General features: G+C 61.9%; 3 protein-coding genes across 3 annotated transcripts in view; 2 read left to right on the top strand and 1 right to left on the bottom strand.

The window, feature by feature from the left end:
• Nucleotides 1-662: 662 nt before the first annotated feature.
• LOC137456112 (kinesin-like protein KIF18B) lies at nt 663-8,324 on the bottom strand. Its single transcript, XM_068167417.1, has 15 exons — nt 7,624-8,324; nt 6,932-7,089; nt 6,408-6,512; nt 6,019-6,129; nt 5,660-5,857; nt 5,348-5,524; nt 4,992-5,066; nt 4,761-4,873; nt 4,343-4,457; nt 4,008-4,114; nt 3,137-3,357; nt 2,127-2,652; nt 1,565-1,714; nt 900-995; nt 663-771 (listed from the first exon to the last, which is right to left on the bottom strand). Exons 1-15 carry the CDS (start codon nt 7,922-7,924, stop codon nt 663-665), a joined length of 2,562 nt encoding a protein of 853 aa, XP_068023518.1. The 5' UTR covers nt 7,925-8,324.
• A 1,928-nt stretch (nt 8,325-10,252) lies between these two features.
• Nucleotides 10,253-22,208, top strand: LOC137456111 (protein unc-13 homolog A-like). Its single transcript, XM_068167416.1, has 5 exons — nt 10,253-11,275; nt 20,327-20,398; nt 21,510-21,587; nt 21,866-21,974; nt 22,099-22,208. Exons 1-5 carry the CDS (start codon nt 11,117-11,119, stop codon nt 22,206-22,208), a joined length of 528 nt encoding a protein of 175 aa, XP_068023517.1. The 5' UTR covers nt 10,253-11,116.
• Nucleotides 22,209-27,494: 5,286 nt separating this feature from the next.
• The window catches only part of LOC137456109 (hydrocephalus-inducing protein homolog), a 67,280-nt gene continuing 66,980 nt past the window's right edge, over nt 27,495-27,794 (top strand). The window contains exon 1 of the mRNA XM_068167414.1: nt 27,495-27,533. Within this exon, the coding sequence (XP_068023515.1) occupies nt 27,495-27,533 (39 nt within the window). The remainder of the gene's footprint in view (nt 27,534-27,794) is intronic.

Here is a 27,794-nt window from a genome sequence, read left to right as displayed (position 1 = left end):
CCTCCAGCTGGCACGGGGCTGGCACAGCAGCAGGCTGCAGCCACCCCCAGCACCAACCATCCCCATGGCAGGGCTCTGCTCCAGCTGGCACGGGGCTGGCACAGCAGCAGGCTGCAGCCACCCCCAGCACCAACCATCCCCATGGCAGGGCTGTGCCTCCAGCTGGCACGGGGCTGGCACAGCAGCAGGCTGCAGCCACCCCCCAGCACCAACCATCCCCATGGCAGGGCTGTGCCTCCAGCTGGCACGGGGCTGGCACAGCAGCAGGCTGCAGCCACCCCCCAGCACCAACCATCCCCATGGCAGGGCTCTGCTCCAGCTGGCACGGGGCTGGCACAGCAGCAGGCTGCAGCCACCCCCCAGCACCAACCATCCCCATGGCAGGGCTGTGCCTCCAGCTGGCACGGGGCTGGCACAGCAGCAGGCTGCAGCCACCCCCCAGCACCAACCATCCCCATGGCAGGGCTCTGCTCCAGCTGGCACGGGGCTGGCACAGCAGCAGGCTGCAGCCACCCCCCAGCACCAACCATCCCCATGGCAGGGCTCTGCTCCAGCTGGCACGGGGCTGGCACAGCAGCAGGCTGCAGCCACCCCCCAGCACCAACCATCCCCATGGCAGGGCTGTGCCTCCAGCTGGCACGGGGCTGGCACAGCAGCAGGGCTCACTCCCAGGGCAGCCTCACCTGGGCTGCAGAGGCCTTGGCAGCTCGCTGCCTGCTGCGCAGCTGGGGGATGCGGCTCCGCTGTCCACCCCCGGGGGGGCAAAGGGCTCTGAGGGAGGCAAAGAGGCCATTGGCACCCAGGCAGGCTCGGGGCAGAGGGCACTGGCAAGGTGCAGCTGCAGCCATGGGGCAGGGCCCACAGTGGGGAGCACAGGCAGCTGCTGGCAGCTCTCTCACCTCTCAGCTGCCTTCTGCTTCAGGGCAGAGGCTCTGCAGCCCACAGGCAGCCTGGGCACAGAGGGTGTCCGTGGGGCACAGGCCAGCTTGCAGGGCCTGCAGGCAGGGCAGAGATGGTTAGTGCCAGGGGGGATCCTGACTGCCCCTGGCACGGGGCTGGGCCCTGCCCTGTCCCCATTTCCAGCTCTCCTCACTCTGAGCTATTTGCAGAGCCCCAGAAGCAAGGAGGTCTCCCTGGGGGTGTCCTGCACCACCAGGGCCAGGTGGGGCTCAGCCTCTGCACAGCCACAGGGCTCCAGGAGAGCCAGAGCCTCTTTGCTGCACCAGCCAAAAGCCACCCCAAAGATGCCCAGGCCCCCAAGGGCACAGCCCTGACCCCCAGTGCCAGGAGAGCAGATGCCCAACCTGCTCCCAGCCAGCACTCCTGAAGCAATCTGGAGGATGCTCCAGGGCCAAAGGGAGGAGCAGGAGCAGGAAAAGCTTCCCTTGGAATGCTCTCTGCCCTGTGCAGCCGTGCCCAGGTGAGCTCAGCCTGTGCCTGCTGGCCAAGTGCCTCCTGCCCACCCTCTGCCCTCCCCAGAGCTGCAGCCATCCCCACAGGAGGCACCCAGCCATGGAGGGCAGGATCCCCAAAGCCACAGGGAAGGCCCCAGGGCAGCACTCACTTGGGCACCGAGAGGGCATCCTGCTTGTGCTGCCAGCCTGGGGGCTCCAGGCCCCTGCAGCCCAAGGGCTCAGGGCTGCTGCCTGAGGCTGGCAGCCTGCAGACCTGGTAGGTGACATTGAGCTCATGGCTCCTGGCAGCAGCTGCAGCCCTGGGGCAGAGAGAGACAGAGCCAAGGAGCAGTCAGGGGCTGAACCTCAGCCCCTGGCACCCAAGACAGGCTCAGCACCACCAGCAGCACCTCTGAGCCCCCTCCTCAGCTGGGGCACAGCCTGGGGGGAGCTCTGGGCCAGGCAAGCTTTGAGGCAGAGCTCATCCCTGGGGCAGCTACGTGCAGGAGGAGGGGGCACACACTGTGCCAGGGCAAGTGGCACACAGGGGGGCCTTCTGCTTGGCTTTTTCTCTTCAGCAACCCCTGCCCAGGTGAGCTCAGCCCACTGCTGCCCACCCCCCAGCCCTGTGCCCCCTGCCCACCCTCCCTCCCCACAGAGCCGCAGCCACCCCCCCAGGAGGCACCCAGGGGGTCCCCAACCCCGCAGGGAGGGCCCCAGGGCGGCACTCACTTGGGCACCGAGAGGGCATCCTGCTGCCGGAGGAGGTCCTGGCTGGGGGGCTCCAGGCCCCTGCAGCCCGGGGGCCCAGGGCTGGCTGAGGCTGGCAGCCTGCACACCTGGTAGGTGCCATCCAGGTCAGGGCCTGGGGGCAGGGCACAGCCCTGGGGAGCTGCCAGCGGCGCCAGGGGCAGGCGGCTCCGGGAGAGCCTCTCCGGGCACAGGCTGGAGCCGCAGGGCCAGGCTGGCAGCGCCACAGGGGCTGGGGGGGCTGCAGCCGGGGGGCAGGGGCTGGGGGGGCTCTGTGCCGCCCTGGCAGCCTCTGCCGGCTGCCCACTCGGCCGCCGGCGTTTGGGCCGCGGGGAGAGGCTGCAGGCAGAGGCCGGCTGGGCAGGAGTTGGCATCTCAGGGGACCTCCTCCTCTTCCCGATGGGGCTGAGGGCCAGCAGCCTGGCACTGCTGAGCGCAGCCAGGTGCTGCCAGCCTGGCAGGGGAGAGCTGGTCACGGGGGCGCCAGGCACAGCCACGCAGCTCTCGGCTGGAGGAGCAGAGCAGAGACCGAGTCAGCTCCCTGGCTGCAGCTCCCAGGCCCTCCCCCCCTGCCCCCCACCCCCCTCAGCTCTTTGCTGGGACTGCCCCAAACCACACCAAGCCCAAGAGCCAGCACCAACCATCCTGGGCCCAGAGCAAGTGCCCCGTGGCAGGGCCTGGCCTGTGCCCAGCAGCAGCCTCTGCAGAGCCAGGCTCTGCTGCTGGCCTCATGCATGGGCACCGAGGATGAGGAGGAAGAGGTCAGCCCTGCCCAGACACAGGCTGCCAGCAGCCAGGCCACAGCTGGGCTGAGCGGGGCAGATGCAGCCCAGAGCAGTCACCCACAGGAGATAAAGGCAGGCTCAGCCCCCACTGGGTGCCAGGGCAGGAGAAACTTCTGCCCCTGCCCTGTGCCCACAGCTGGCAGCTGCCCCCCACCACCCCCCAGCCCTGCAGCAGAGCCTGGGACAGAGGAGAGAGAGGGCACCAACCTGGATCCTCAGCAGCACTGCCCTGCTGGCTCCTCTGGGCTGGGCTGGCCCTGCTGGCCTCTGCAGCCCTCCCTGGGGAGGAGGCCTGCTCCTGGCTGGCAGCAGCCTCCTGAGGGGCCAGGGGCTGCAGTGCCTCAGAGGCCACAGCAGCAGCAAGGAAGCTGCCAGCCTGGGGCAGGGACTGCTGCTCTGGGGAGGAGCTCCTGGCAGCAGCTGCAGCCCTGGGGCAGAGAGAGACAGAGCCAAGGAGCAGTCAGGGGCTGAACCTCAGCCCCTGGCACCCAAGACAGGCTCAGCACCACCAGCAGCACCTCTGAGCCCCCTCCTCAGCTGGGGCACAGCCTGGGGGGAGCTCTGGGCCAGGCAAGCTTTGAGACTGAGGGGTGCCCAGGCTGGCACTGCAGGACCTGAGCTGGGAGATCACCTGTGGGCTGCAGGGCACCCAACAGCAGCCCCAGAGCTGTGCTGGGCCTCAGGCACACAGCACAGGCAGCCTCCCTCGGGAGACCTTCCCCCTGCCAGGACATTGGGGCACAGACAGCAGCAGGTGGTGCCAGGGCAGCACCTCGGGGAGCAGAGGCAGCAGCAGAGCCCTGGGGGAGGCAGCTCCAGGCCTGGCAAGAGGCACTGAAGGCTCTCAGCTGCTGTGCCTGGAAACCTTCCCTGCTGACCCTTCCAGGGGAGCTTCTCCCCTGGGACTGGCTCTCTAGGAGCCAAATCCCACCTCAGAGGGCAGGCACTGCTCTGTAAGCCAAGGCCTGGGCCCTCCCCCACCTCCAGCACCCTCAGGGGGCTGCACACCACAGGAAGGTTGAAACTCTCTGAGCAGCCAGGAGCAAGTGGCACAGGGAGGGGGCACAAGGACACTCACCCCTCTGGCTGGCTGGCAGTCAAGCCCTGCAGGAGGGGGGCTGCTTCCTTTGCTTCCTGCTGCACATCTGCCTGCTGGATGGCTGGGGCAGACCTTTCCTCTGCAGCCTGCAGCAAGCCCCCAGAGCAGCATCAGGCCAGAGCTGAGCTGAGCCTGGGCCCCCAGCTGCCCCTTCCCTGCCAGGCTCAGAGCTTTCTCCAGCACTCCACAGCCCAGCACCTGCTGAGCCCAGACCTCCCAGAGCAGCTCAGCTCCTGCCCTCTCCCAGCCTGCCCAGTGCAGCCCAGCAAGGTACCTGAGCTGGGTCCCATCACCAGGCCAAGCCCTCCTCTCACCTCCTCCAAGGCCAGCTGCAAGGCAGCAGGACACCCAGCTGCCAGCTCCTGCTGCTCTCCAGCACTCTCCCCACCAGGGAGCTCCAGGCACGCCTCGGGCACAGCCTCCTCCACCCTACACAAGTCACAGCAGCAGCCCCTGAGCCAGGGAAGAGCCTCTGGGGAAGCCATCCCTTGGCCTACCAAGGTTTGGGATGGAGCCAAGGGCAGCTTTGGCCTTTGTCCCCCAGCTCTGGGGGCTGCCAGGCTCCTCACTCCAGCTGGGCAGCGGAGAGGCTGTGGCACAGCAGCAGAGCAGCTCAGCTGCGTCCTGGCAGCCACTTGGGCTGCAGCCAGCAGCCAAACTCTGCAAGCTCCTGGCCCTGGGGGACCCCAAGGTGCCAGCCCAGGCTCCCTCCCTCCTGCCCAGCAGCCTCACCTGGGCAGCTCCAAGGGGCTGGAGCCGAGGGCAGGCAGCGGCTCTGGCGCCTGGCTCTGTGCCCCGCGGGCAGCATCCTCATAGGCACGGAGCTTGGCCTGCAGCTCTGCCACCTGTGAGCAAGGGGCAGCCCTGGCTCAGAGCATGCCCTGAGCCCCAGCAGCTCAGCAGGCTGGGTGCCAGGCAAAGCAGAGCCGCAGACAGAGCCCAGCCCTGCCCCCGGCAGCTCACCTCCGCTCTCAGCTGCGCACACAGCACAACGTACGGACAGACGTGGGAGTCCGGGCTCGGCAGGTTGCTCTTGAGCTGCGGGGAGAGGGAGGAGCGGAGCTGAGAGCAGCACCGGGACAGCTCCTTCCCCTCCGCTGAGGCGGCAGCGGGGCAGCTCCTCAGCCTGCCCTGGGCTGGTGGGGCCCGAGGGGCTGCAGCTGACTCTGAGAGGGGCTCCAGAGGCAGCCCGGCTGCGGCAGGGAGGCGGCAGGGAGGCGGCAGGGAGGCGGCAGGGAGGCGGCAGGGAGGCAGCAGCCTGCCCCAGGCTCCTTCCCGGGCAGCCCCAGCAGCTGCCGGCCGCGGGGCGAGGTGCTCACCGAGACCTGGATCTCCTTGGCCCTGCTGGCATACTTGAGGGTGTTGAGGGTGTCCTGGCAGCAGAGCGGCGAGGGGCTGAGGGCAGCCAGCATCAGGGTGCGGCAGTTGCCGCCGATGGAGTCCTTCAGCAGCCGCGTCAGCTTGCTGTCCCGGTACGGGACGTGGCTCTGCTTGCCCTGCCCGGCACAGCGAGGCTCCGCTCAGGGGCTGGCCCTCGGCTCCCAGCCCCCGGCTCCCAGCCCCGGCCAGGCCCAGCCCACGGCAGCTCTGCCGTGGGGACGGCGCTCAGGGCCCCTCAGCGGCAGCCTCACCTTGGCCCCAGCCAGCGCCTGGATGACGCTGAGCAGGGCCAGCAGCGAGCGGTTGATGCTGGCTCCCTCCCGCAGCCGCTCGCCGCTGGTCTTGGCCACCGCGGCTCGCTCCGAGCCGGCCAGGTCGACCAAGCTCATCTTGGCCACCCGCACGGCCCCAGCGAGGCCCTCGGCGCGGTCCTGCTGCTTCACGTAGACCTGGCAGGGCACACAGAGGGCAGGCTGCAGCTCCGCAGGGCGCTCGGGCTCGCCGCTCGCAGCCGCGGCAGCAGCCCTGGCACGCCGGCCCTGGCACAGCATCGCCGCCTGACCCCCTCCGGGCAGCGGTGCCAAGGGCTGCCCCAAGCACCACCCCTCACCTGCAGCACGGCGTGGGAGCGGGAGGAGGAGGCGTTGGCATCGGTGGCATGCTGCGTGCGGTTCCTGCTGCCCCCGAGCAGCATCTGCAGGAGCTGCTCTGCCGAGCTGGGCTGGCGGGGAGCAGGCAGAGGGCAGGGATCAGCGCAGCCCCGGCACGGGCACCGAGCGCCCACAGGCTGAGGCCTCCTGCGCCCCTGCAGGGCTCCTCTGGCCTCGGGCTCAGCGCTGCTGCCAGCCGGCACCCACCCAGCCGGCACCCCCGGGGCCCCGCAGCCCCTGCCCCGGGGCCCCGCAGCCCTCCCCTCCCCCTCCAGCTCCCCCGGTCCCAGCTGGCGCCCCTGGGGCGGGCACAGCGCTGCCCACACCTTGTGCCTGCTTCCACCCCCACCTGCTGGATGGAGAGGCCCTGAACCACAGCTCCTCTCTCAGGATCCTCCCGGATGGGCAGAGGGCCCTTGGGCTCCAGCAGGTCACGGATCTGCTCGTTGTAGACCTGCAGCAGGCAGCTCCAGCTCAGGATGAGGCTTGGGGCCCCAGAGGGCAGCAGGCAGAGGAGCTTGGGACCCCAGGGCCTGCTGCCCACCCAACAGCACCTCTGGCACCTGCCGCCAGCAGGAGCAGCTGAAGGTGCCCTAAGGCAGGGGACAGCTCAGGAGGCTTCAGCAGCCAGGCACTGAGCCGCTGCTCCTCCAAAGGCCTTGCAGCCAGGAAGCCCTCATTGCCCTGTGGCCCCCAGCTCCAGAGGGGGCAGGCCAGCAGCACCAGCCCAGCAGCCTGGCCAGGGGCAGCCTGCTTCCAGTCTGGGGCTGCCCTGGGCACAGCTGGCAGCACAGGGGTAGCCCTGGCACTACAAGCCCAGACCTTGGAGGTGGTGGCCTGGCAGCAGGAGGGGCACAGCTGGGCACAGCCTACCTCCAGGTAGGAGACCAGGACCTCGCAGCTCTTCTGCTCCTGCCTGGCCTCCAGCCTCCTGAACAGCTCCTCCATGGTGAGGTAGATGATGCCAGGGCTGTTCTCCGAGCCCAGCATGGTGTAGGTTTTCCCTGCTCCGGTTGCTCCATAGGCAAACACTGGGAGGAGAAAGGGAGGAGCCCTGAGAGCAGCCTCCATCGACAGCAGCACTGGGGGGATGCTGCCAGCTCTGCCTCAGCTGGGGACACAGCCCCAAACCCAGCTCCTGCTGTGGGGCACTGCTGCCTCTCACTCACATCCTGTCCAGCAGGGCCCCCGGGGCCCTCTGCACCAGCCTGCTGCCCAGCCTGCACAGGGCTCCCAGCTGATGCCACCCCACAGGCAGGACTCCACACTCATCTGGGCTTGTCTCTGCTCTCCTCTTGCTGGCCTGGGCCCTGCCTGCCCCCAGAGCCCTCGGATGACATCTCCAGGCCAGCACTGGCCCTGTCCCGGCCACACTTGTCATGGCCCCAGCTTGGTGCCAACAACAAGGTCAAGGCTTTCTCTTTCTGCAGAGCCGCTGCGTCCCCACTGCTGCCACAGCCGCTCAGGGCTTCTGGAACCAACCCCCAGCTCTGCTGAGCCCACCCAGAGCAGGGGCAGATGGGCAGGAGCTCCTGCAAGGGCCAGAGCAGGCTGCTAGGGCTCACCAGAGCAGTTGTAGCCGTCGAGGAGAGTATCGACCATCTGGCGGGTGGTGTGCTGGAACACCTCCTCCTGGGTGGCCTGCTCAGCAAAAACCCGGTCGAAGAGGAACTTCTGATGTTTGCCTGGGTTCTTGCCGCGGCCAGCAGGCAGCACACCGCCGGAGGCACCAGGGTCGAACAGGAGGGTGTGATGGTCGACCACCCTCAGCAGCGGGTGCTGCGCGGCTCCCTCGCCGGGGGCCGGGGGTCGCACTCGCACCATGACGGTCACGGTGCCCTCCTGGGGGGCAGGGGCCGCCGCCATGGCGGCGGCGGCGACGAAGGTGACACAAGGCTCAGGGCACTCCCCTTAGGGTTCGCACAGCACCGCCACAAGAAAAGCACCGCTCGAAGGAAAGCGCCGGCTGAAGAACACCGAAGAACACAGCTCTGGGCTCGAAAGTCCTGAGAGTGCACTCTGAGAAGAGACAACAAGGGTCAGGCGGGGAGGGGAAGCGGCGGAGGGGGAGCCTGAGGCTGGAGAAAGCCTTTACCTCTCGAGCCCGGAGCCTGCTCCCGAGCCCTGCCTGCCCTAACCGCCGCCGCTGCCGCCGGGGCTGCCGTTACACCCCCCCAGCCCTGCGCCTTCTCCCCGTCCGGAAGGAGCCTGCATCCCCTGCGGGTCCTCACAACCGCCCCAACGCTCCGACCCCACCGCGGGTCCCCAGAGCCCCTCCACAGCCTCGGCCGCGATCCACCGGCCCCGGCCCCGCAACGCTCCCCGGGCCTCGGTCCCGCAACGCACCCCTGGCCCCGCCACGCTCCCCCGGCCCCGGCCCCGCCACACTCCCCCGGGCCCGCAACGCTCCACAGCCTCGGTCCCGCGACGCTCCCCCGGCCCCGGGCCCGGCCCCGCGACGCTCCCCCGGGCCCGGCCCCGCGACGCTCCCCCGGGCCCGGCCCCGCGACGCTCCCCCGGGCCCGGCCCCGCGACGCTCCCCCGGGCCCGGCCCCGCGACGCTCCCCCGGGCCCGGCCCCGCGACGCTCCCCCGGGCCCGGCCCCGCGACGCTCCCCCGGGCCCGGCCCCGCGACGCTCCCCCGGGCCCGGCCCCGCGACGCTCCCCCGGGCCCGGCCCCGCGACGCTCCCCCGGGCCCGGCCCCGCGACGCACCCCCGGGCCCGGCCCCGCGACGCACCCCCAGCCCCGCAACGCTCCCCCGGGCCCGGCTCCGGCTCCGCAACGCTCCACAGCCCCGGCCCCGCAAAGCACCCCCGGCCCCGGCCCCGCAACGCTCCCCCGGGCCCCGGCCCCGCAACGCTCCCCCGGGCCCCGGCCCCGCAACGCTCCACAGCCTTGGTCCCGGCCCCGCAACGCTCCCCCGGCCCCGCAACGCTCCCCCGGCCCCGGCCGCGCAATGCAACGCTCCCCCGGGCCCGGCTCCGGCTCCGCAACGCTCCACAGCCCCGGCCCCGCAACGCTCCCCCGGCCCCGCACCCAGCACTGCCCAGGGCGCTTCCACCGCCGCCTCCCGCAGCCCGCCGCAGCCCCGCAGCCCCCACAGGCTGCCCCTGACCTTGCAGGCTGTCCCGGATCCCGCAATGCTGCCTCAGCCCCGCAGCCCGCCTCAGCCCCGCGGAACCCGCAATCCTGCCTCAGCCCCGCAGTCCCCGCAGTCCTCCCCTGCCCTTCCAGGCTGCCCCCGGCCCCCGCAGCCGTCCCCATCCCTCTCCCGTAGCCCTTGGGCCACCGGAGCGCCTCTTACCGCTGCTTCCACCGATGAGGGCTCAAACAGTCCCGCCGACCACGCCCCCTGCGCTCATTGGTCAATCGTCGAGCAGAGCCTCCCATTGGCTCTTCAGCAACGCGAGCCCCGCCCGCTCCCGCCCACGAGCCCCGCCCGCTGCCGGCCGCTCCGCCCGCGAGCCGCGGCCGCTCCGCGCAGTGCACCATGGGAGCTGTAGGCCGCCGGGGCCTGGCCGCCATCTTTGCCCTGAGGAGCCAGCCCCGGGCACCCCTCAGGGCCTGCAAGGGGTCCCCGGCCCCGGCCCCGGCCCCGGCCCCAGCCCCAGCGCTGCCCACACATCGCCAAGGGCTCTGCTCTCCGAGCCGGGGCACGGAGCACTCTGGGGCTCCTCTCGCTGCGCTGCCGCTCAGAGGGCCTGAAGGCTGCTGCGGGGCTGCCGAGAGAGCAGAGAAGGGCAGGAGGCAGCGCTGGGCACAAGCAGCAAACGCAGCTCCGCTCCTGCCGGCTGCCACAGTCCCTGTCCCGAGCAGAGGCTTTGCTTCAGAGGGCAGCTGGCAATCAGCTGCTTAACCCAGCCCCACGCTGGCCCCGAGCTCCTTGCCCAGCTGCTGCTCGTGGGGCAGGAGTTGCAGTAGGGAACCAGAGAGCTGCAGGGCAGTGCTGAGAGGTTCTGCTCTTGAATCCTGCCCTGCAGGTCCTGACCTGCTGCCCTGGCTCTGCTGCAGGCACCTGGTCCCCATCCTCACTCCCAGCCTGAGGCATAGATTGCTCTGCCTGCCCTGCTGCCTGCATCAGCTCTGTGCCTGCTGCCCACCCCCGGGGGGCAAAGGGCTCTGAGGAAGGCAAAGAGGCCATTGGCACCCAGCCAGGCCCGGGGCAGAGGCCTCCCTGCAGCCCCATGTCCCCTGGGTGCCAGCTCTGGGGAGCCAGAGGCTCTGGGGAGCAGAGGGCTGGTGGCACTGAGGCTGCTGGATTGCCTTTCGTGCCCAGCCAGCTCTGTGCCCTTGGGGCTGTCCTGGGCCGCTGGCAGCAGTGCCAGGCAGGGCTTCTGCCCACACAGACAGCTGCTCTGGGGCACCGAGGTACCCCACAAGTGGCACTTGGCATCCCCACCCTGCCCCCCAGGGACAGCCCCAGGGACAGTGGCTGTGCCAGCCCCTGGGCTCAGGGCACCTCCAGCCCCACAGACTCCCTGAAGGCCCCCAGGGGGCACAGCCCTCACAGGGTAGGGGACAGTGTGGGGGCTTCGGGCTGCCCCTGAGCTGCCAAGCAGCTCCCCAGGGATTCCTCTTTGCCCAGCTCCTCCCCAGCCAGGATCCAAGCACAGAAAGTGTGGAGTCTCCTTCTCTGAAGCCTTTCCATCCCTGTCTGGATGTGTTCCTGTGGTTTGGCTGTGGTGCTTGGGGCTATGCTTGAGGGGTGACCCTTGCAGAGCAGGGTTCTGGGTTGGCCTTGGTGACCCTGAGGCTCTTTTGCAACCTGAGTGTTTCTGTGACTCTGTGACTGGCAGTGTGGAACCACAGCATCCCAGGTCTGTTGAGGGTGGAAGCAGCTCTGCTCCTTCTGATGTCATTAGAATACACAAACACAGCTCCTGGCCCACAGCTGCCCAGCTCCAAGGCAGACCATGCCTTGGGCCCAGACCCCACCTCAGGCACTCCTCCTTGGGCATGAGTGGAAGCCTTACTCTTGGGGGCAGGAGGGGGAGAAAGAGGAGGAGTTTGGACACAGGCAGGTGTGAAGCTGGTTATAACAGAGGTCTCCTTTTCAATGGGACAGGTTACAAGAAGAAGAAGAAGAAGAAGAAGAGGCTGCCACAAGAAGGCAAAGAATACCCAGGAGGAAAGCTTTCCCCACCAGGATCCAGAGAAGATCAGAAGGAGCAGCAGGACTGCACCAGAGAGACAGCTTTGGACCCTCACAGTGGTGGTAGCCATAAACTTCTTCCTCTCTTCACTTGACCTTTCCACCTTTCTCCTCTCACTTTTCCCTACCTATTGCACACCAGCTTATGGGCAAACAGTGCCAGAGGGCACTGCCAGCAAGTCTGCTGCTGGCACCAAGCTGGGAGGAGTGGCTGACACACCAGAAGGTTGTGCTGCCATGCAGCAAGACCTGGACAGGCTGAGAGCTGGGCAGGGAGAAATTTGATGAAGTTCAACAAGGGCCAGGGGAGAGTCTTGCACCTGGGAAGGAACAACTCCATGCAGCAGTACAGGCTGGGGACTGAGCTGCTGGAGAGCAGGGAAGGGGAAAGGGACCTGGGGGTGCTGCTGGATGGGAGGTTGAGCATCAGCCAGCAATGTGCTCTGGTGGCCAAGAAGGCCAAGGGCATCCTGGGGTGGGTTAGAAGGGCTGTGGTGAGTAGGTCAAGAGAGGTTCTCCTCCCCCTCTGCTCTGCCCTGCTGAGGCCACATCTGGAATCTTGTGTCCAGTTCTGGGCCCCTCAGGTCAAGAGGGACAGGGAGCTGCTTGAGAGAGTCCAGCACAGAGCCACAAAGATGCTGCAGGCAGTGGAAGATCTTCCTTAGGAGGAGAGCCTGAGGCAGCTGAGGGCTCTGGAGCTTGCAGAGGAGGAACCTGAGGGTGAGCTCCTTGCTGTGGCTAAAGCTGTGCAGGGGGAGTGCCCAGAGGCTGGAGCCAGGCTCTGCTGGGGGATGCCCAATGGCAGCACAAGGGGCAGTGGTGGAAGCTGAGGCAGAGGAAGTGCCATGGAAAGAGGAGGAAGAATTTTTCCCCTGTGAGGGTGAGAGAAGCCTGGAGCAGGCTGCCCAGGGGGGTTGTGGAGTCTCCCTCTGTGGAGCTATTCAAGACCTGCCTGGCTGTGTTGCTGTGTGAGCTGCTCTGGGTGCTCCTGCTCTGGCAGGGGGGTTGGCCTGGATGAGCTCTGGGGGTCCCTTCCCCCCCTGGCATTCTGTGATGACACAGTGAAGGTTCACTGTTGATGGCAGTGAACCCCTGGTGTAGTCTCCTGAGTTGTTGCATTTGAGATCACTCTCACAAAGCACCACCAGTCCCCTCTCTGGACCATGACTCACATCCACAGCTCTCTGAGATACTTCCAGGGATGTGACTCTACCACCTCCCCAGGCAGCCTTCCCTATGATTCTATGATTCAAGGGCTTGCTGTGCACTCTCTCTGCCAGATTACATCTTAGGAGGACTTTCAGTGACCACAGCCCTGGCATGACACCTGCCCTTGCTCATTGCAGGCTCCACTCCCTCAGTTATGGCCCATAAGGAGTTGCTTGTGGGTGCTATTTCATTTGGAGGGGAAGCAGACATCTCTAATGAATATTTCCTTTCTTTTGGAGCTCCTGACACAAGGAGCTGGTCTGTAATTAGTTACTGGTGGTTTCCAACAATAAGTCTTGCAGCAGCAAGGAGGAGGAAGCTATGTCCTGAAGAATTTAGTAGCTAGAGGATTCCTGCAGGAGATTGACCACATCCAAGTGCCAGGTGCTGCACCTTGGCCACAGCAACCCCAGGCAGTGCTACAGGCTGGGGTCAGAGTGGCTGAGAGCAGCCAGGCAGAGAGGGACCTGGGGGTGCTGGTGCACAGCAGCTGAACATGAGCCTGCAGTGTGCCCACAGGGCCAAGAGGGCCAAGGGCATCCTGGCCTGCATCAGGAGTAGTGTGGCCAGGAGGAGCAGGGAGGTCATTGTGCCCTGTGCTCAGCACTGCTTAGGCCACACCTTGAGTCCTGTGTCCAGTTCTGGGCCCCTCAGTTTCAGAAGGACATTGAGAGACTTGAAGGTGTCCAGAGAAGGGCAATGAAGCCAGGGAGGGGTCTGGAGCACAGCCCTGGGAGGAGAGGCTGAGGGAGCTGGGGTTGCTTAGCCTGGAGAAGAGGAGGCTCAGGGGAGACCTCCTTGCTCTCTCCAACTCCCTGAAGGGAGGTTGTAGCCAGGTGGGGGTTGGTCTCTTCTCCCAGGCAAGCAGCACCAGAACAAGAGGACACAGTCTCAAGCTGTGCCAGGGGAGGTTTAGGCTGGAGGTTAGGAAGAAGTTCTTCATAGAGAGAGAGATTGGCCATTGGGATGTGCTGCCCAGGGAGGTGGTGGAGTCCCCATCCCTGGAGGTGTTCAGGAGGGGATTGGATGTGGCACTTGGTGCCATGGTCTAGTCATGAGGTCTGTGGTGCCAGGTTGGACTTGATGATCCTTGAGGTCTCTTCCAACCTTGGTGATACTGTGAGCCTGTGATACTCTGATGCTGTGATACTGTGAAGTTTCTCAATGTCCTTCTTAAACTGAGGGGCCCAGAACTGGACACAGGACTCAAGGTGTGGCCTAAGCAGTGCTGAGCACAGGGCACAATGACCTCCCTGCTCCTGCTGGCCACACTGTTCCTGATGCAGGCCAGGATGCCATTGGCCCTCTTGGCCACTTGGGCACACAGCAGACTCAGGTTCAGCTCCTGTCCACCAGTACCCCCAGGTCCCTCTCTGCCTGTCTGCACTCCAGCCACTCTGTCCCCAGCCTGTAGCTCATTAGAGAACATTTCTGGTCCCTGACAAAGCAGTAAAAGCTCTTATTACCAAAACTGCCCAGGGATTCTTTCTTTGCTCACATAGCTCTGCTTTCATTTGGGGAAACTGGAGGACAAGGTTAGTAGATTGACTTTTGTTCAGCTAAGTGCCATAAATTGGACCTGAGTGCTCCTGTATGGCTGGTTTCCATCACTGCAGACACTGAAGGCTTTTGAGGAGGCATGGGGGTGCACTAGAAGAGCATCAAGCACTCAGGTCCTAATAAATCTGGGGAAAAAGTTTTGTTTCCACCTCAGCTTCTCTGTTCTGTGGTCTGACAGTGCCTCCATCCAGGGCAACATGAAGACTTTGAAGCAGGCAGAATGTTTTAGGCTAGCTTGGGTCATTAAGCATGCATTCCAGACACCAGTGGCACGTTAGCACTTGGGGTCAACACCTGCTGATGGCATCAGGATGTTTGCATCTCCTCTGAGCCCTCCATAGTCATGGCTTAGAGACAGTGTGTTGGATTGGACGGGCTTCTTCTGGTGTTCATAGAAACACAGAATCAGCCAGGCTGGAAAAGACTTCAGAGATCATCAAGTCCAAGCTGTCACCACAGGCCTCATGACTAGACCATGGCACCAAGTGCCACATCCAATCCCCTCTTGAACACCTCCAGGGATGGGGACTCCACCACCTCCCTGGGCAGCACATCCCAATGGTGAATGACTCTCTTAGTGAAGAACTTTCTCCTCACTTCCAGCCTAAACCTCCCCTGGCACAGCTTGAGACTGTGTCCTCTTGTTCTGCTGCTGGGTGCCTGGGAAAAGAGACCAACCCCCACCTGGCTACAACCTCCCTGCAGGGAGTTGGAGAGAGCAAGGAGGTCTCCCCTGAGCCTCCTCTTCTCCAGGCTAAACTACATTCTTGTAGTAAGATCCCCATTGCCCATCTATGGTGTAGGCTAGATGATGTATGCCTTCAAGGACCACAGATGAAGGTAAACCCCAGGAAAATGCTCCCTTCCCTCCTTCCTATGAACCCCCAAATGCACAAAGCCTCTTCTTAATTCTTGCTGCATTTCCTTTTCACTTGTCAGCACTTGCCAGAGGGTTTCAGACTTTCACATGAATTTACCAAACTATAGAGCAGCCACCTGCTGTCCTCCTGGGTCACACTTTGGTTGGTGACTGTATGCTGGGGGTTTGCTTCCTGTGGCTTGAGGCTTGCTTCTTTGGGGCTTGGGGTTTCCTTCCTTTCGACTGGGGGTTTACAGAACCAAGGGCAAGGTCCTGCAGCTGGCTCAGGGCAATCCCAGGCACTGCTAGAGGCTGGGCAGGGACTGGCTGGAGAGCAGCCCTGAAGAAAAGGCCTTGGGGGTGCTGGGGGAGGAGAAGCTCAAGAGGAGCCAGCAGGGAGCACTTGCAGCCCAGAGAGCCAAGCAGAGCCTGGGCTGCAGCAAGAGAAGTGTGGCCAGCAGGGCCAGGCAGGGGATTCTGCCCCTCTGCTCCACTCTGCTGAGACCACAGCTGCAGCTCTGGGGCCAGTGCTGGAGCCTCTGTGCCAGGAAGGCTCTGGAGGGGCTGGAAGGTGTCCAGAGAAGGGCCACGAGGAGGAGCAGAGGGCTGGAGCTGCTCTGCTGTGAGGACAGACTGAGGGAGTTGGGGTTGTGCAGGCTGGAGAGAAGGCTCTGAGGAGACCTCATTGTGGCCTTGCAGGATCTGCAGGGGGCTCCAAGAAAGCCGGGGAGGGACTTTTGAGGGTGTCAGGGAGGGACAGGACTGGGGGGGATGGAGCAGAACTAGAAGTGGGGAGATTGAGACTGGCTGTTAGGAAGAAGTTGTTGGCCATGAGGGTGGTGAGAGCCTGGCACAGGTTGCCCAGGGAGGTGGTGGAAGCCTCCTGCCTGGAGGTGTTTGCAGCCAGGCTGGATGTGGCTGTGAGCAACCTGCTGTAGTGTGAGGTGTCCCTGGCCATGGCAGGGGGGTTGGAACTGGCTGAGCCTTGAGGTCCCTTCCAGCCCTGACACTTCTGTGATTCCTTCCTTTGGGCTGGGTTATTTTTGTTTGTGGTTTTCTCTCAGGTGGTCCTGCTCTGAGCAGGGGGGGGGCGCTGGAGTAGATAATCTTTCAGGGTCCCTTCCAACCCCTAACAGTCTGTGATTGTCATTGGACCTTCACCCCACTCACCATCAACCTGCTTTTTGAAGTAGTCTTTGATATTTCTCCATCACTTCCACAACAATATTAAGGCTTCTGATTATTTTCCCTTTTGGTCATGGCTGTGTGACTCAAACCATTGAGCAGCTGCAGTACATCCCATAAATGGCCATTCACTTTAAGAGAGCCCTTCCAATGCTCTAGGCAACTGAGCCTAGAGCAAGCTCTGCCCCACTCCCCTGATGAAAATTGAGTTTATCCCTAGTTCCCTTTGACCCTATAAAGTGCATCCCCAGGACAGGCTCTTCTGAAATGAGTTGTATGTGGTCCTAAGTTATCTTTTAGGTTGGGACTAGGAGCTTGGCTTGGGTTAGGTATCTTGGAGCCACTGGGAACAAGAAAATACTATTGGCACTGTTAATGTACAATATTAATGTGCAATTTTATTCCTTTGGAGTCTCTCCTACAAAGAAGGCATTGAGGGGCTGGAGCAGGTCCAGAGAAGAACAACAAAGCTGGTGAAGGGTCTGGAGAACAGGGCTGGTGGGGACGGCTGAAGATACTGGAGGTGTTCAGCCTGGAGAAGACCTCCTTGCTCTTTACACTTCCCCAAAAGGAGGCTGAATCAAGGTGGGGCTTGGTCTCTTCTCTCTAGTAACAACTGATAGGACAAGAGGCAATAGCCTCAAGTTGCACCAGGTTAGAGATCAGAAGAAACTTCTTCACTGCAAGGGGTTTTGACCACTGGAAGAGGCTGCCCAGGAGGGTGCTTGAATGCTCATCCCAGGAGATGTTTCAGAGATGTGGTGCTGAGGGCCATGGCTTAGCACCAGACTTGGTATAGAATAGGATAGGATAAAATATAGGATAGGATAGGATAGGATAGGATAGGATAGGATAGGATAGGATAGGATAGACCTGACCAGGTTGGAAGAGAACTTCAAGATCATCCAGTCCAACCTATCACCCAGCACCAGATAATCAACTAAACCATGGCACCAAGTGCCTCATCCAGGCTCTCCCTAAACACCTCCAGGGATGGTGACTCCACCACCTCCCTGGGCAGCACATCCCAATGGCCAATCTCTCTCTCTATGAAGAACTTCTTCCTCACCTCCAGCCTAAACCTCCCCTGGCACAGCTTGAGACTGTGTCCTCTTGCCCTGCTGTTGATGATTGTTGGACTCAACGACCTTAAAGGTCTTCTCTAAGCCACACATTCCACGTGATTCCACATAGTCTGTCTCTGTTCACACCTAAGATGCTTTCACCTATTCTAAGTCAGTCCCCATCCAGGGCAATTCCCTTCCAGCCTGCTGTTTCTAGGAAGAGGAAGCACAAGTTGCACATAAAAATCAGCATTCTCCTTGAAAGAGCTGCTAAGATGCACTCAAAAGAGATTAGGAGAACATAATGAACCCCTCTGATCATCAGGAAAAGTGAGGTGTTTGGCAGTAAGGTGTTTATGGCCAGCTAGGTAGCTGGCTTTCAAATCCTCCTGCCATAAATTATTAATTACCTGAATGCTTAATTCTCTACATGCCCCAGGAGGGATTGCAGCTGTGCCTCTGTTTTGGTACAAGCTGAAGGATTGCCTTTTGCTGCCTCTGTAGCTCATCTCTTTCCCAAGTTTGGAGCTACTTGCTTACCCCTTAGCAACCAAATGGATCCATTTGTTAGCAATGTTTTCTCCATAAGCAAAAAGATGCTCACTTAAATAGCTCATTTGCATACTTCTCAGATCTCGGTTCTGCTAAAGCCATCATCAGGCTGTTAGCAAAACTGCTCTGAGCCCCAGGTGGCACTAAGGAGTCTGTCAGAGGCATATGTCAGGAGTGGTACCCACAGCAACGTTTCTCCTCCCCTCCCCTCCCCTCCCCTCCCCTCCCCTCCCCTCCCCTCCCCTCCCCTCCCCTCCCCTCCCCTCCCCTCCCCTCCCCTCCCCTCCCCTCCCCTCCCCTCCCCTCCCCTCCCCTCCCCTCCCCTCCCTTCCCTTCCCTTCCCTTCCCTTCCCTTCCCTTCCCTTCCCTTCCCTTCCCTTCCCTTCCCTTCCCTTCCCTTCCCTTCCCTTCCCTTCCCTTCCCTTCCCTTCCCTTCCCTTCCCTTCCCTTCCCTTCCCTTCCCTTCCCTTCCCTTCCCTTCCCTTCCCTTCCCTTCCCTTCCCTTCCCTTCCCTTCCCTTCCCTTCCCTTCCCTTCCCTTCCCTTCCCTTCCCTTCCCTTCCCTTCCCTTCCCTTCCCTTCCCTTCCCTTCCCTCTGAACCTCTCCTCTCCTCTCCCCCTCCTCCCTTCCCTTCCCAAACCTTCCCAAACCTTCCCTTCCCAAACCTTCCCCTCTATTCTACTTCTATTCTGATCTTATTCTATTCTATTCTATTCTATTCTATTCTATTCTATTCTATTCTATTCTATTCTATTCTATTCTAAAACAGTCTTCGCTCTTCTTATCTCTTCTCTGTTCACTTCCTTGCTCTGAAGGGCAACAAAGCTGGGGAGGGGTCTGGAACACAGCCCTGTGAGGAGAGGCTGAGGGAGCTGGGGTTGCTTAGCCTGGAGAGGAGGAGGCTCAGGGGAGACCTCCTTGCTCTCTACAACTCCCTGAGGGGAAGTTGTAGCCAGGAAGGGGTTGGTCTCTTCTCCCAGGCAGCCAGCACCAGAACAAGAGGACACAGTCTCAGGCGGTGCCAGGGGAGGTTTAGGCTGGAGGTTAGGAGGAAGTTCTACACACAGAGAGTGATTGCCCATTGGAATGGGCTGCCCGGGGAGGTGGTGGAGTCACCATCCCTGGAGGTGTTCAGGAGGAGACTTGATAGGGTGCTTGGTGCCATGGGTTAGTTGATTAGGTGGTGTTGGATGATAGGTTGGACTCGATGATCTTGAAGGTCTGGTCCATTCCATTCCATTCCTTTTAAGTTTCTTGAGGCTGGATTTGGCCAGTGGGCATTCTCATAAACAACTGGCAGGAAGCAACAACTCTTGTAAGCAACAGGAAGCATGAAGCTAGAGTTGTGCCCATACTTCTTATTAGCACAAGCATCTCATGAGATGGGTGTGTGCAATTGTTTGTGCCACCTGGCTAATGCCTTGGCCTTTGTTCCCCTCAGGAAAGGAGGGGGATGTGTCCACACATGCTGAGACAAGGGGGAAAGAGAAGGAAGTAAATCTACCAAAAACTAATCTGGAGTTGGTTTGGAAGTAGGAGAAGTAAATTCTTTTTAACAATATATGTATGGATAGTATTAACAGGGAGGGTTTACAAGGGTGAGGAATAAGGATGAGTAGGAAAATATATAGAACCCAATTTGGATGGCTTTGTATCTCCCTCAGTGTATGTGGATTTCAGTCCCTTAGAGAAGTGTGGATGCGGCAGGGAGAAGGCCAGGCCTGGCCCTGTGGCGGCACCAGGAGGCCAGCAGTGGCTGTTGGTCCTTCAGAACAAGCGAGGCAGGAGCAAAGAGGGAAAATGGCAGCAGTGTCCTCCTGTTTGTAGGCTTCCTGGACAGGAAGGGGGAGGGGAATAGACCACCTTTGGTCTAAGCTCATCACCCTGATAGTCTCCTTTATTGGGAGGACAAGAACTCCTACACACCCTGCCTGAACCAGTGAGCAGGTGCTGGGTAGGGTGCTTTGCACCCAGGGGAGTGCCCATGCAGTGGCTGTAGTGGCTTTTGTCCTTTGGAAGTGACCTGTAACCTACAGATGGGGAAATTGAGGCAGGGGGGTGGTGTGGGGGATCTGTCTCCAAGTGGGACTGGTCCACCCTCCACTTTCCCCTTGCCCTAGGCTTCCCCAGGAAGTAAATGTGCAGACCATCAGTGCTGAGGTAATGTGGAACCTCTTTGTTCAGGATATGCAATGGAGGGTGAGTGCTCCTGTGACACCCCAAGCCAGGCTGGAGAACCAGGCAGGAGCCATACTCTACTCTGCCCTGCCCTCACCTCACCTGTTCCCTGGCCAAACCCATTTCACCCCCTCACTAACACAACACCTGGCATAAACCCCACCCAAGAAGCTTTTCAATCTTCACCCCATTTCCCTGGCATCCCAGGAGCTGCCCTTGAAGCAGCTTCCCTGCAGGGCTGGGGCTCAAGGCAAAGCCTGGGCACACTCCCCTCGTGCAGAGCAGGACAAGCACTGCCTGTGCAAGAACACAGACTCCATGCAGCTGCACTCCAAGGTGCAGTGACTCTACAACGAGTACGGCACCGAGCTGCCTGCCTGCAGGAGACGAGGGCCCGAGCACCCTGCGGGAGTGCAGCCCTCAGGGGGTGGGGGGCAGTGCTTGTGCCCCAGGGGCTGGCTGGGGCTGGGCCTCTCTTCCAGATGGTTCAAGCCCTTTGTCTTCCAGTGGCTGGATGAGAATGAAGAGGTGTCCTGGGATATCCTGCATGGAGCACTGGAGCAGGACAAGGAGAATGGGGTATGCACAGGACTGCTGGTACAGGACCTGCTGCTGGGGGCTGGGCAGGGGGCTTGTCCCCAACAGGGCTAAAATCCTCCAGTTCCAGCTCGGTGGTGGATGTCTTCTCCCAGCTTAACCAGAGCTCGAGATCATCAAGAAGCTTGAGTGCTCTGCCCCCCTGATTGTTGGGTATCACATAAGAAAGTTTGCCAAGGTGAGCAGCTACCAGGGTGGGGCCATTGGGCCAGCATCACCCTTGGCACTCTTGACTCAGCTCTGGCCCAGGGCTCCTGCACTCTCTGTCACTTCCTGTCCAGCTGCAGGCAATGACATAGGGCACAGACTGCACCACCTCTAGCATGTTCAAGCAAGCATGCCACAGCACCTGTGGCTCTCCCAGCTTTGATAGCAGAGGAGATTAGCTCAATAATGAGATAATTGGTTAATGAATCTAGATAAGTTACATGCTGGTGGCTCGTTGCATTGTGGGAGATTTGTGCAGCCTTGCTGGCTGATGCTCAGAGCTGTGAGGGTGATGGAGCTGTGAGGGTGATGGAGCTGCTTACTGAGACCAAGCGTGCTGGGTCTGGCTTCCAGAGGCTGTGCTTCTGGCACATCTATAGGGCCAGAGGGTCTAGGAGCCCCAGCTCTTACCCAGGTTGTTTCCCTGCTGTGGGACTCAAGGTCTTCTCTCTCTGCTTTGCTGCTGTCTGGGTGTCTTTGCTGCTGCCATCCTGTGGCTGCAGACCAGCAATGTGCTGCTCCAGTACGCTGAGATCATCTCCAAGGATTTTGCCTCGTACTGTGTCTGCATCCTGCCTACTCTCCTTCTCCAAGGAGAAAGTGGTGATGGTGTCTTCCTTCTGCTTGCCACCTGTCTGGTTCTGCCAGGCAGAATTGTTCCCACATGGTGGCCCAGCCCCTCACCTCAGCTCCAAGGCTGGCTCCTGTGATGAAGGTTCTGCCCTCATCTCTGCCCCGTGGCAGTTTCTGAAATGCTGCAGGCAGGGCTCTCTGCCATGACTGTTCTCATGTCCAGGAGTACATGCTGGGAGGGAGCTGGGGCAGCAGAGAGCTGTTCCAGCTACTTTTGTTGGTGCTGACTCCACTTTCCATCCTTTCCCCTCAGCCCTGCATTCTGATGAACAACATCCAGCAGCTCCCTGTCCAGCTCGAGAAGATGTTTGAAGCCATGAGTGGGAAGGAGGTGCATATTAGGTGTCCAGGAGGGAGCCATGTGGGGGAGCTGAACCAGTGTCCTCTACCCAGAGGAAGTCCCTTCCCTGGCTCCACAGCACTGGGTGCAGACCCCAGTTCCTCACCCCTGCATGGGACCATGCTATCCCACTCCATAGCACCCTGCTCTTCCACCATGTCAGATGATGGACGGGCTTCACCCTGCCCAGGGATGCATTTGGCATGCAGAAAGTCCCCCGGGGCTGGACCAGGAACCCTGATGGCTTCTCCAATCTGTCCCTCCTCCAGCTGGAGCCAGAAGCCAGAGATAGCCTCAAGGACCTGCAGGTGAAACTCAACCATGTCCTGGAGGAGCTGAGCAGAATCTTTGCCAGCAGGTACACCTGGCTGAGAGGAGGTGGGTTTGGGGGTCAAGGAACTGCAGCTGGGGCCTGGCTGGGGCCTCTGCTTGGCCAAGCAGGTCCTGGGCATGGCTGTGGGAGATGCTGAGCTGACTGAGCACTGTGCTCCCCGGTTTCCAGCCACGCCTGGAGGAGTGCTGAAGCAGCTGGGTGACATCCTGGGCCAGCTGAAGGAAGGGCACTGGCAGTGTCCCTGCCAGCACCTGCAGCAGTGCTGCACAGCATGCTGACAGTGTCCTGCAGCCCACCATGGGCCTCCTGGGCAGCAAGGGAGTGTGGGGCCAAGAGGAACACAGACATCTCTCAGCGACCCTGACCCCCTCGGGAGTGTGGGGGACCTGCAGGCTCTGTAGTTCCTTTGAGCAGTTTGACAGAGTCAGGTTGCTGCTGAAACAAAGCAGACCTTTAGCTGCCAGGGGCAATGCTGCCTGAGCAGGGGCTCTGGGAGCCACTCTGGGCTATGCATCCTGCAGTGCTCTTCCCTCTCTGAGGTGAGTGAAAAGCAAGACTGCTTTGTAGGGTGAGTTGTGTTTGAAACAGCATAGAAGGGCTGAGGTTGGAAGGGGCCTCAGAGATCAACCTTCCCAGCCTGGGCAGGGACAGCTCTCAAATGGACTCAGCTGCTGGAGGCCTCATCCGACCTGGCCTTGGACACCCCCAGGGAAGAGGCAGCCACAGCCTCCCTGGGAAGCCTGGGAGCAGCCTGCAGCCTCAGGGTGCCGGTGGGTGAGGAACTGGACCTGAGCCAGCAAGGGGCACTTGCAGCACAGGAGGCCAGTGGCAGCCTGGGCTCAGCCAGGGCAGCATGGCCAGAGGGGCAGGCAGCTGGTTTGAGTCTCCTGGGGCAGCAGGAGCTGTGTGGGGGCTCCCCGCAGGAGCAGCTTGGCAGCCCTGGCTCCTGGGGGGCTTTCTGGGCCTGCCCTGGGGGAGCTGGAGCAGGGGGGCACAGGCAGCTCCCCTGTAGGCTCTGGGCAGCCCTGTGCCCGCTGGCTGCCATCTGGTCCCAGCGCTGGGCACTCCCCTCTTTGTCCCCGCGGTTGCCAGGGTGCCGCTGGGTGGCCTCAGGCTCTGTCGCTGTGGCAACCAGGCACAGCCCAGCCGCGACTGTGTGGCAGTGGGATCGCTGGTGGATGCTGGTGGATGCTGGTGGATGCTGGTGGATCCCATTGGAGACTGGTGCCGGCCCCGGGCCGAGGTGACGATGGCTGTGTCCCCTCCCCAGCCAAGCCCCGGGAGGGGCTTTGGCTGCCTCAGGAGGGAGGGCTGGGAGCAGGGCTGAGCAGGGAGGGTGGAAGCCTGAGCGCCGCTGTCCCACCCAGCAGTGCTGAGGCCATTGCCGGCACCCAGCTGCTGCTCGGGGCAGGATTTGAGGGAGGAGGCTGCCCCTTAGCCAAGGGGAGGTTCTTGTGCTGGGGGACAGGCCCCTGGAGCTGCAGCACTTGCCATGCTGGGCACCCCCGGAGGAGCTGGAGCCCCTTCTCCCTGCCCCCACAGCTGGACAAACTGCTCCCTGCAACACAAAATCCCTCTGGGTCTTCTTTGTTGCCATGGGATGCTGCTGTGTCTGCCTCCAGGCTGGGACTAAACGTGGAGGGGAGAGAGGCTGCCTGTCTCCCTGCTGCCAGTCTGATCCTCCTTCCCTTGCACCTGGGCTTTGGGATGTTTTTGCCTTCAGTTTTCACCTCTGCTGCCCCATCTGCAAGTGAGGGGGGAGAGGATTTCTCCTCTGCCTAGCAAACGCTGTGCAGGCTGAGGATGAAAGATGCAGCAGCTGCCTAGGTAGCAGAGACTGCAAAGCTCCCCCAGCCCAACTCTCCTTTCCTTGCATTTTAAAACCCTAGGGGATTTCCTGAGAAGCAGCAATTCCTGCATCTCTCTCTTGAAAATCCAGAGGCTGGACTGCTTCAGGAGGCTGCAGGTAACTCAGGACAGGCTGTCCAGCCTTGCCTCTGAACTGAGGGATGGGAAACAACTCCGTGAAGTCCAAGCTTCACCAGCACGGGGTCCCAGGCAGTGCTGCAGCAGGGCAGCCGCTGGTAATGTTCCCTGTCCTGGCAGCCAGCAGTGCCTGTGTGTGCTGGGGAGCCGGCACCAGGCTGAGCCTGCCAAGGTCAGGCTGGAGGCTGCATTCCTGCTGCTGCTTTTGGTCACTTCCCCTTCTGCAGCTGGGTGTCTCTGAGCTGAGTGTTTCTGTTCTTCCAGAGGCTGGGCCCCAGTGTGGGGGTGGGGCAGGCACACTGAGAATTAGTTGCCCAAGAAGGTTTGGAGGATTGAGATGAAAGCAGCTTGGTTGGGACTGAGGGTTACCGAGCATTTCAGAGCTCTCAGGGAGGCTCCAGGAAGGCAGCTGCTCAGGATGTGACCATCAACAGCCTCTGCTGGACACTGGGAAGTGCTGCTGCAGGACCTGCAGATGGTTCAGCAAGGGGGAGAGGCTGTTTTCCAGGGCTGCTGGCAGTGCCTCTTGTGCCAGCTTGGCTGTGGATCGCTGGTGCCCCTCAGCAGAGTGGAGCTCACTGTTGATAGCTTTGTGTCGATGGAGAGAGGTGGTGGCCATGCTGCTGAGTGGAAGAAGTTAACCTGGACCTGCTTCACTCAGGGGGACCTGTTAAGCCATGCTACTTGTAGGCTAAGGAGGCTGGAGAGCCTCTGCTGCTGTTAGGATGAAGCCTTAAGTGGCCCTGCTCTCACCCCTGCAGCATTTCTTGCTGAGCTTCTCCCTTGAGTGGTTTCCTGCTTTTCTTTCTGCTGCTGCAGCCTCTGGAGTGCCTGTGGGGAGCCTTGAGTTTGGGTGTCAGGGAGTGAAGAGCAGGGCCCTCATTCTCCATGGAGAAATGCTGGTGGGCACTGTGGTAATTGTGTGTCTGGAAGGAGTCATCTTTGCTGGCTCATTTCTGTCCCTGAAGCCAAGCAGAGCAGCCCTGAGCAACTCTGCTGAGCAGCTCTGCTTCTTGCCCAGGGAATGGAGCCCTGTGCTCCCCGAGGCAGAAACAGCAGCAGGGCAGCCCAGGTGCTCTCCCCTGGGGAAGGATGCCCCAGCCTGGAGACACTGTGGAGCCTTTGGCTTTGCTGGGAGTGGGCTTCTGGCTTTTCAAAGGTCTGCTGCTGCTCCTTGCAGGTGAGCTGAGCCATGGCCACTGAGCAGAACCAGCGCTCCAGGAGGCCCTCCAAAATGCCTGAGGGGCTCCAGGGCACAGTGGCAGCACCTGGTCACCTGAAGCCAGCCAGAGAGGCAAAGCAGCCTGGAACTGTAAGTAGCTGCTGTGGTCAAGGAGGAGCCTTGGAACAGGCTGCCCAGAGAGGTTGTGGAGTCTCCTTCTCTGGAGAGATTCCAAACCCACCTAGATGTGATCCTGGGCAAGCTGCTCTGGGTTTCTGCAAGAGGGTTGGACTGGCTGATCCCCAGAGGTGCCTTCCAACCCCCACCCTGCTGGGATAGCCTACATGGAGCACAGAGCCACCCCTCTGGAGCCAGGGCAATTCTTCCTTCCTCTCCATAACTGTCCCCTTTGCTGACTGCAGCTCACCTGACTGGAGATGCCCTGGTGCTGATGGTCTCTCAAGGAGATGTCTCTGTAGGCTTCTGAGGAGGGCTCTGTGAGGCCAGGACAGAGAGAAAAGTGCTAATGAAGGAGAACTCAGACTTGGAGACACTCCTCTGCACCTCAGTCCTGGCACAGGGCTGCTTTTCTGCCCTCCTCTGTCTCCCCCAGCAGTGCCATCTCCCCAGGGCAGGCTGGGGAGCCTGGGGCAAGGGCAGAGCTGGGGCAGTTCTGAGCACTCTTGCCCTGCTCTCTTCAGAGCTCCCTGGCTCTATCCAGCAGCACTACAGAGGGAACAAATGCCCAGAGAGCAGCAATCCCCAGGAGTGCCCCAGCAAAGCAGGCAGCAGCTCATGGGACAGAGCCCCTTGGTTAGAGCTTGTCCCTTCTGCTCTGGCTCAGGAATGCTCTGATCTGAAACACTGCAGCAGGTCCCTCAGGAGGCTTCCAGGACTGGCCTGGTAGCTCTGACCACAAATTACTCCTCAGTGGCACTCGGACAAGAGGAGCAGAGGGGTTGCTGTGGCTTGTGCTGGTGGTGTGTGTTTCAGCTGACTCCCTCCTCCTTCCTGCAGGAGATGCCTGAGCTCATGGAGCAGAGCCTGGGTGGCACTCAGGAGAGGAGCCTGCCCCAGATCATCCAGAGGGGTGGCAAGGCTGAGGAGAGGAGGCTGCCCCGGCTCAAGCAGAGGCTGGGCAGCATTCAGGAGATGTGGCTGCCCCCAGTCTCCACCCAGAGGGGCAGCAGCCTGGAGGGGAAGCTGCCCCCAATCTGCACCCAGAGGGGCAGCAGCCTGGAGGGGAAGCTGCCCCCAATCTCCACCCAGAGGGGCAGCAGCCTGGAGGGGAAGCTGCCCCCCATCCCCACCCAGAGGGGCAGCAGCCTGGAGGGGAAGCTGCCCCCAGTCTCCACCCAGAGGGGCAGCAGCCTGGAGGGGAAGCTGCCCCCAGTCTCCACCCAGAGGGGCAGCAGCCTGGAGGGGAAGCTGCCCCCAGTCCCCACCCAGAGGGGCAGCAGCCTGGAGGGGAAGCTGCCCCCAATCCCCACCCAGAGGGGCAGCAGCCTGGAGGGGAAGCTGCCCCCTGTTACCAGGAGGGGCAAGCCTGAGGCCAGGACCCTGCCCCTGATTGCCCAGCTTGCAGACTCCAGTGAGGCCTCCTGCCCCAAGGTAAGCTTTTCCTGCCCTTTCCTTGCTGTTTGGGGAGGCATTTGGAGAGGAGCCTGCTCGTGGCAGGCCTGCCTCCAGCTTAGCTCTAACTGGCTGGCCAGGTCCTGTTGTGCTGTGCAGCTGCTGGCAGTGCTGAGTTCCTCCTGCCAGGAGAAAGCTCAGACCTTGCTCCCTGCTGAGCTGTTCAAGTCCTGAGCTGTGCTGCAGAAGCTCTGCTGCAGCTGGGGGAGGTTCCTGGAGCTGAGCCCCTGGCACTCAAGCCCCATGCAGGGGGCAGGCTGGGGCAGGACACAAGGGCAGGAGCTTGCCATTTGCCATCCTCCTGCTGCCACAGGCAGCTGCTGCTTGGGGTGGTCGCTGCCAAGTGCCTGGGGCTGGGACTCCTTCGCTGCTGGCAGCCTTGGCCTTGGGGGGCTGAAGGCCTGCAGGAGTTGCTCAGCACTGAGCACACTCAGCTGCAGTGGTGCTTTGGGGTGGAGCAGCAGGTTGGGGCCCTCCCAGGGGGCTGGGTTTGCAGGCTGCAGGCTCCTGCCAGCTGCAGAGGGGCCTCAGCCCCTGGCTGTGCCTTGTCTGGCTGAGTGTTTGCTGCAGCTGTGCCTCAAGCTGCTTTGCTGCAGAGCTGCTGGCCAGAGCACACAGCCCCGAGGGCAGAGCAGGGAGGGAGGCTGCTGAGCAGCAATTGCCAGCAGCAGACCTGTGACATACTGGTTGTGGGTTGCCCTGGCCAGCCCAGGAGGTTGGGAAGCCCTCAGCTGGGCACACAGAGAACTGGCAGCATGCTGCAGCTGCTGGCTTCAGCCTGGCCATGGCTTGTGTGGAGCAGCAGGAGAGCTGCCTGGGTCTGGTGAGTGGGAGCAGCACAGCTGGGAGAGGGGAGGCAAAGCAGGGAGGAACTTTCTCCTAGCAGTGCCTCTGCTCTGCCAGCATTTGCTGCTTGTGTGCATTGCCAGGCTGCTGCTGCAGTGGAGTGGAACAAAAGCAGCAGCACCAGAGCAGGACCAAAGAGCCACTGAAAGCTCCTGGCAGAAGGAGCTGCCAAGTCCAGTCCTCCTCCAGCTGCCCAGTGCTGCAGAGAAAGGAGCTGAACCTCGCCAGCACTCAGCTC

Source organism: Melanerpes formicivorus, unplaced genomic scaffold (assembly GCF_026170545.1).
Source record: "Melanerpes formicivorus ecotype bairdi unplaced genomic scaffold, bMelFor1.0.p_v2 SCAF_116, whole genome shotgun sequence".
Taxonomy (NCBI): domain Eukaryota; kingdom Metazoa; phylum Chordata; class Aves; order Piciformes; family Picidae; genus Melanerpes; species Melanerpes formicivorus.
This window is presented reverse-complemented; position numbering and strand designations above follow the sequence as displayed.

Excerpts from the sequence above, each read along its gene's own strand:
- LOC137456112 (XM_068167417.1), bottom strand. The coding sequence starts at position 7,924 with ATGGCGGCGGCCCCTGCCCCCCAGGAGGGCACCGTGACCGTCATGGTG. Across the intron at positions 5,858-6,018 it reads GCTCCCACGCCGTGCTGCAG|GTCTACGTGAAGCAGCAGGA; the intron begins GTGAGGGGTGGT and ends GTGCCCTGCCAG. Across the intron at positions 4,874-4,991 it reads GTGCGCAGCTGAGAGCGGAG|GTGGCAGAGCTGCAGGCCAA; the intron begins GTGAGCTGCCGG and ends CCTTGCTCACAG.
- LOC137456111 (XM_068167416.1), top strand. The coding sequence starts at position 11,117 with ATGGGACAGGTTACAAGAAGAAGAAGAAGAAGAAGAAGAGGCTGCCAC. Across the intron at positions 20,399-21,509 it reads AGCAGGACAAGGAGAATGGG|CCCTGCATTCTGATGAACAA; the intron begins GTATGCACAGGA and ends CTTTCCCCTCAG. Across the intron at positions 21,588-21,865 it reads AAGCCATGAGTGGGAAGGAG|CTGGAGCCAGAAGCCAGAGA; the intron begins GTGCATATTAGG and ends TCCCTCCTCCAG.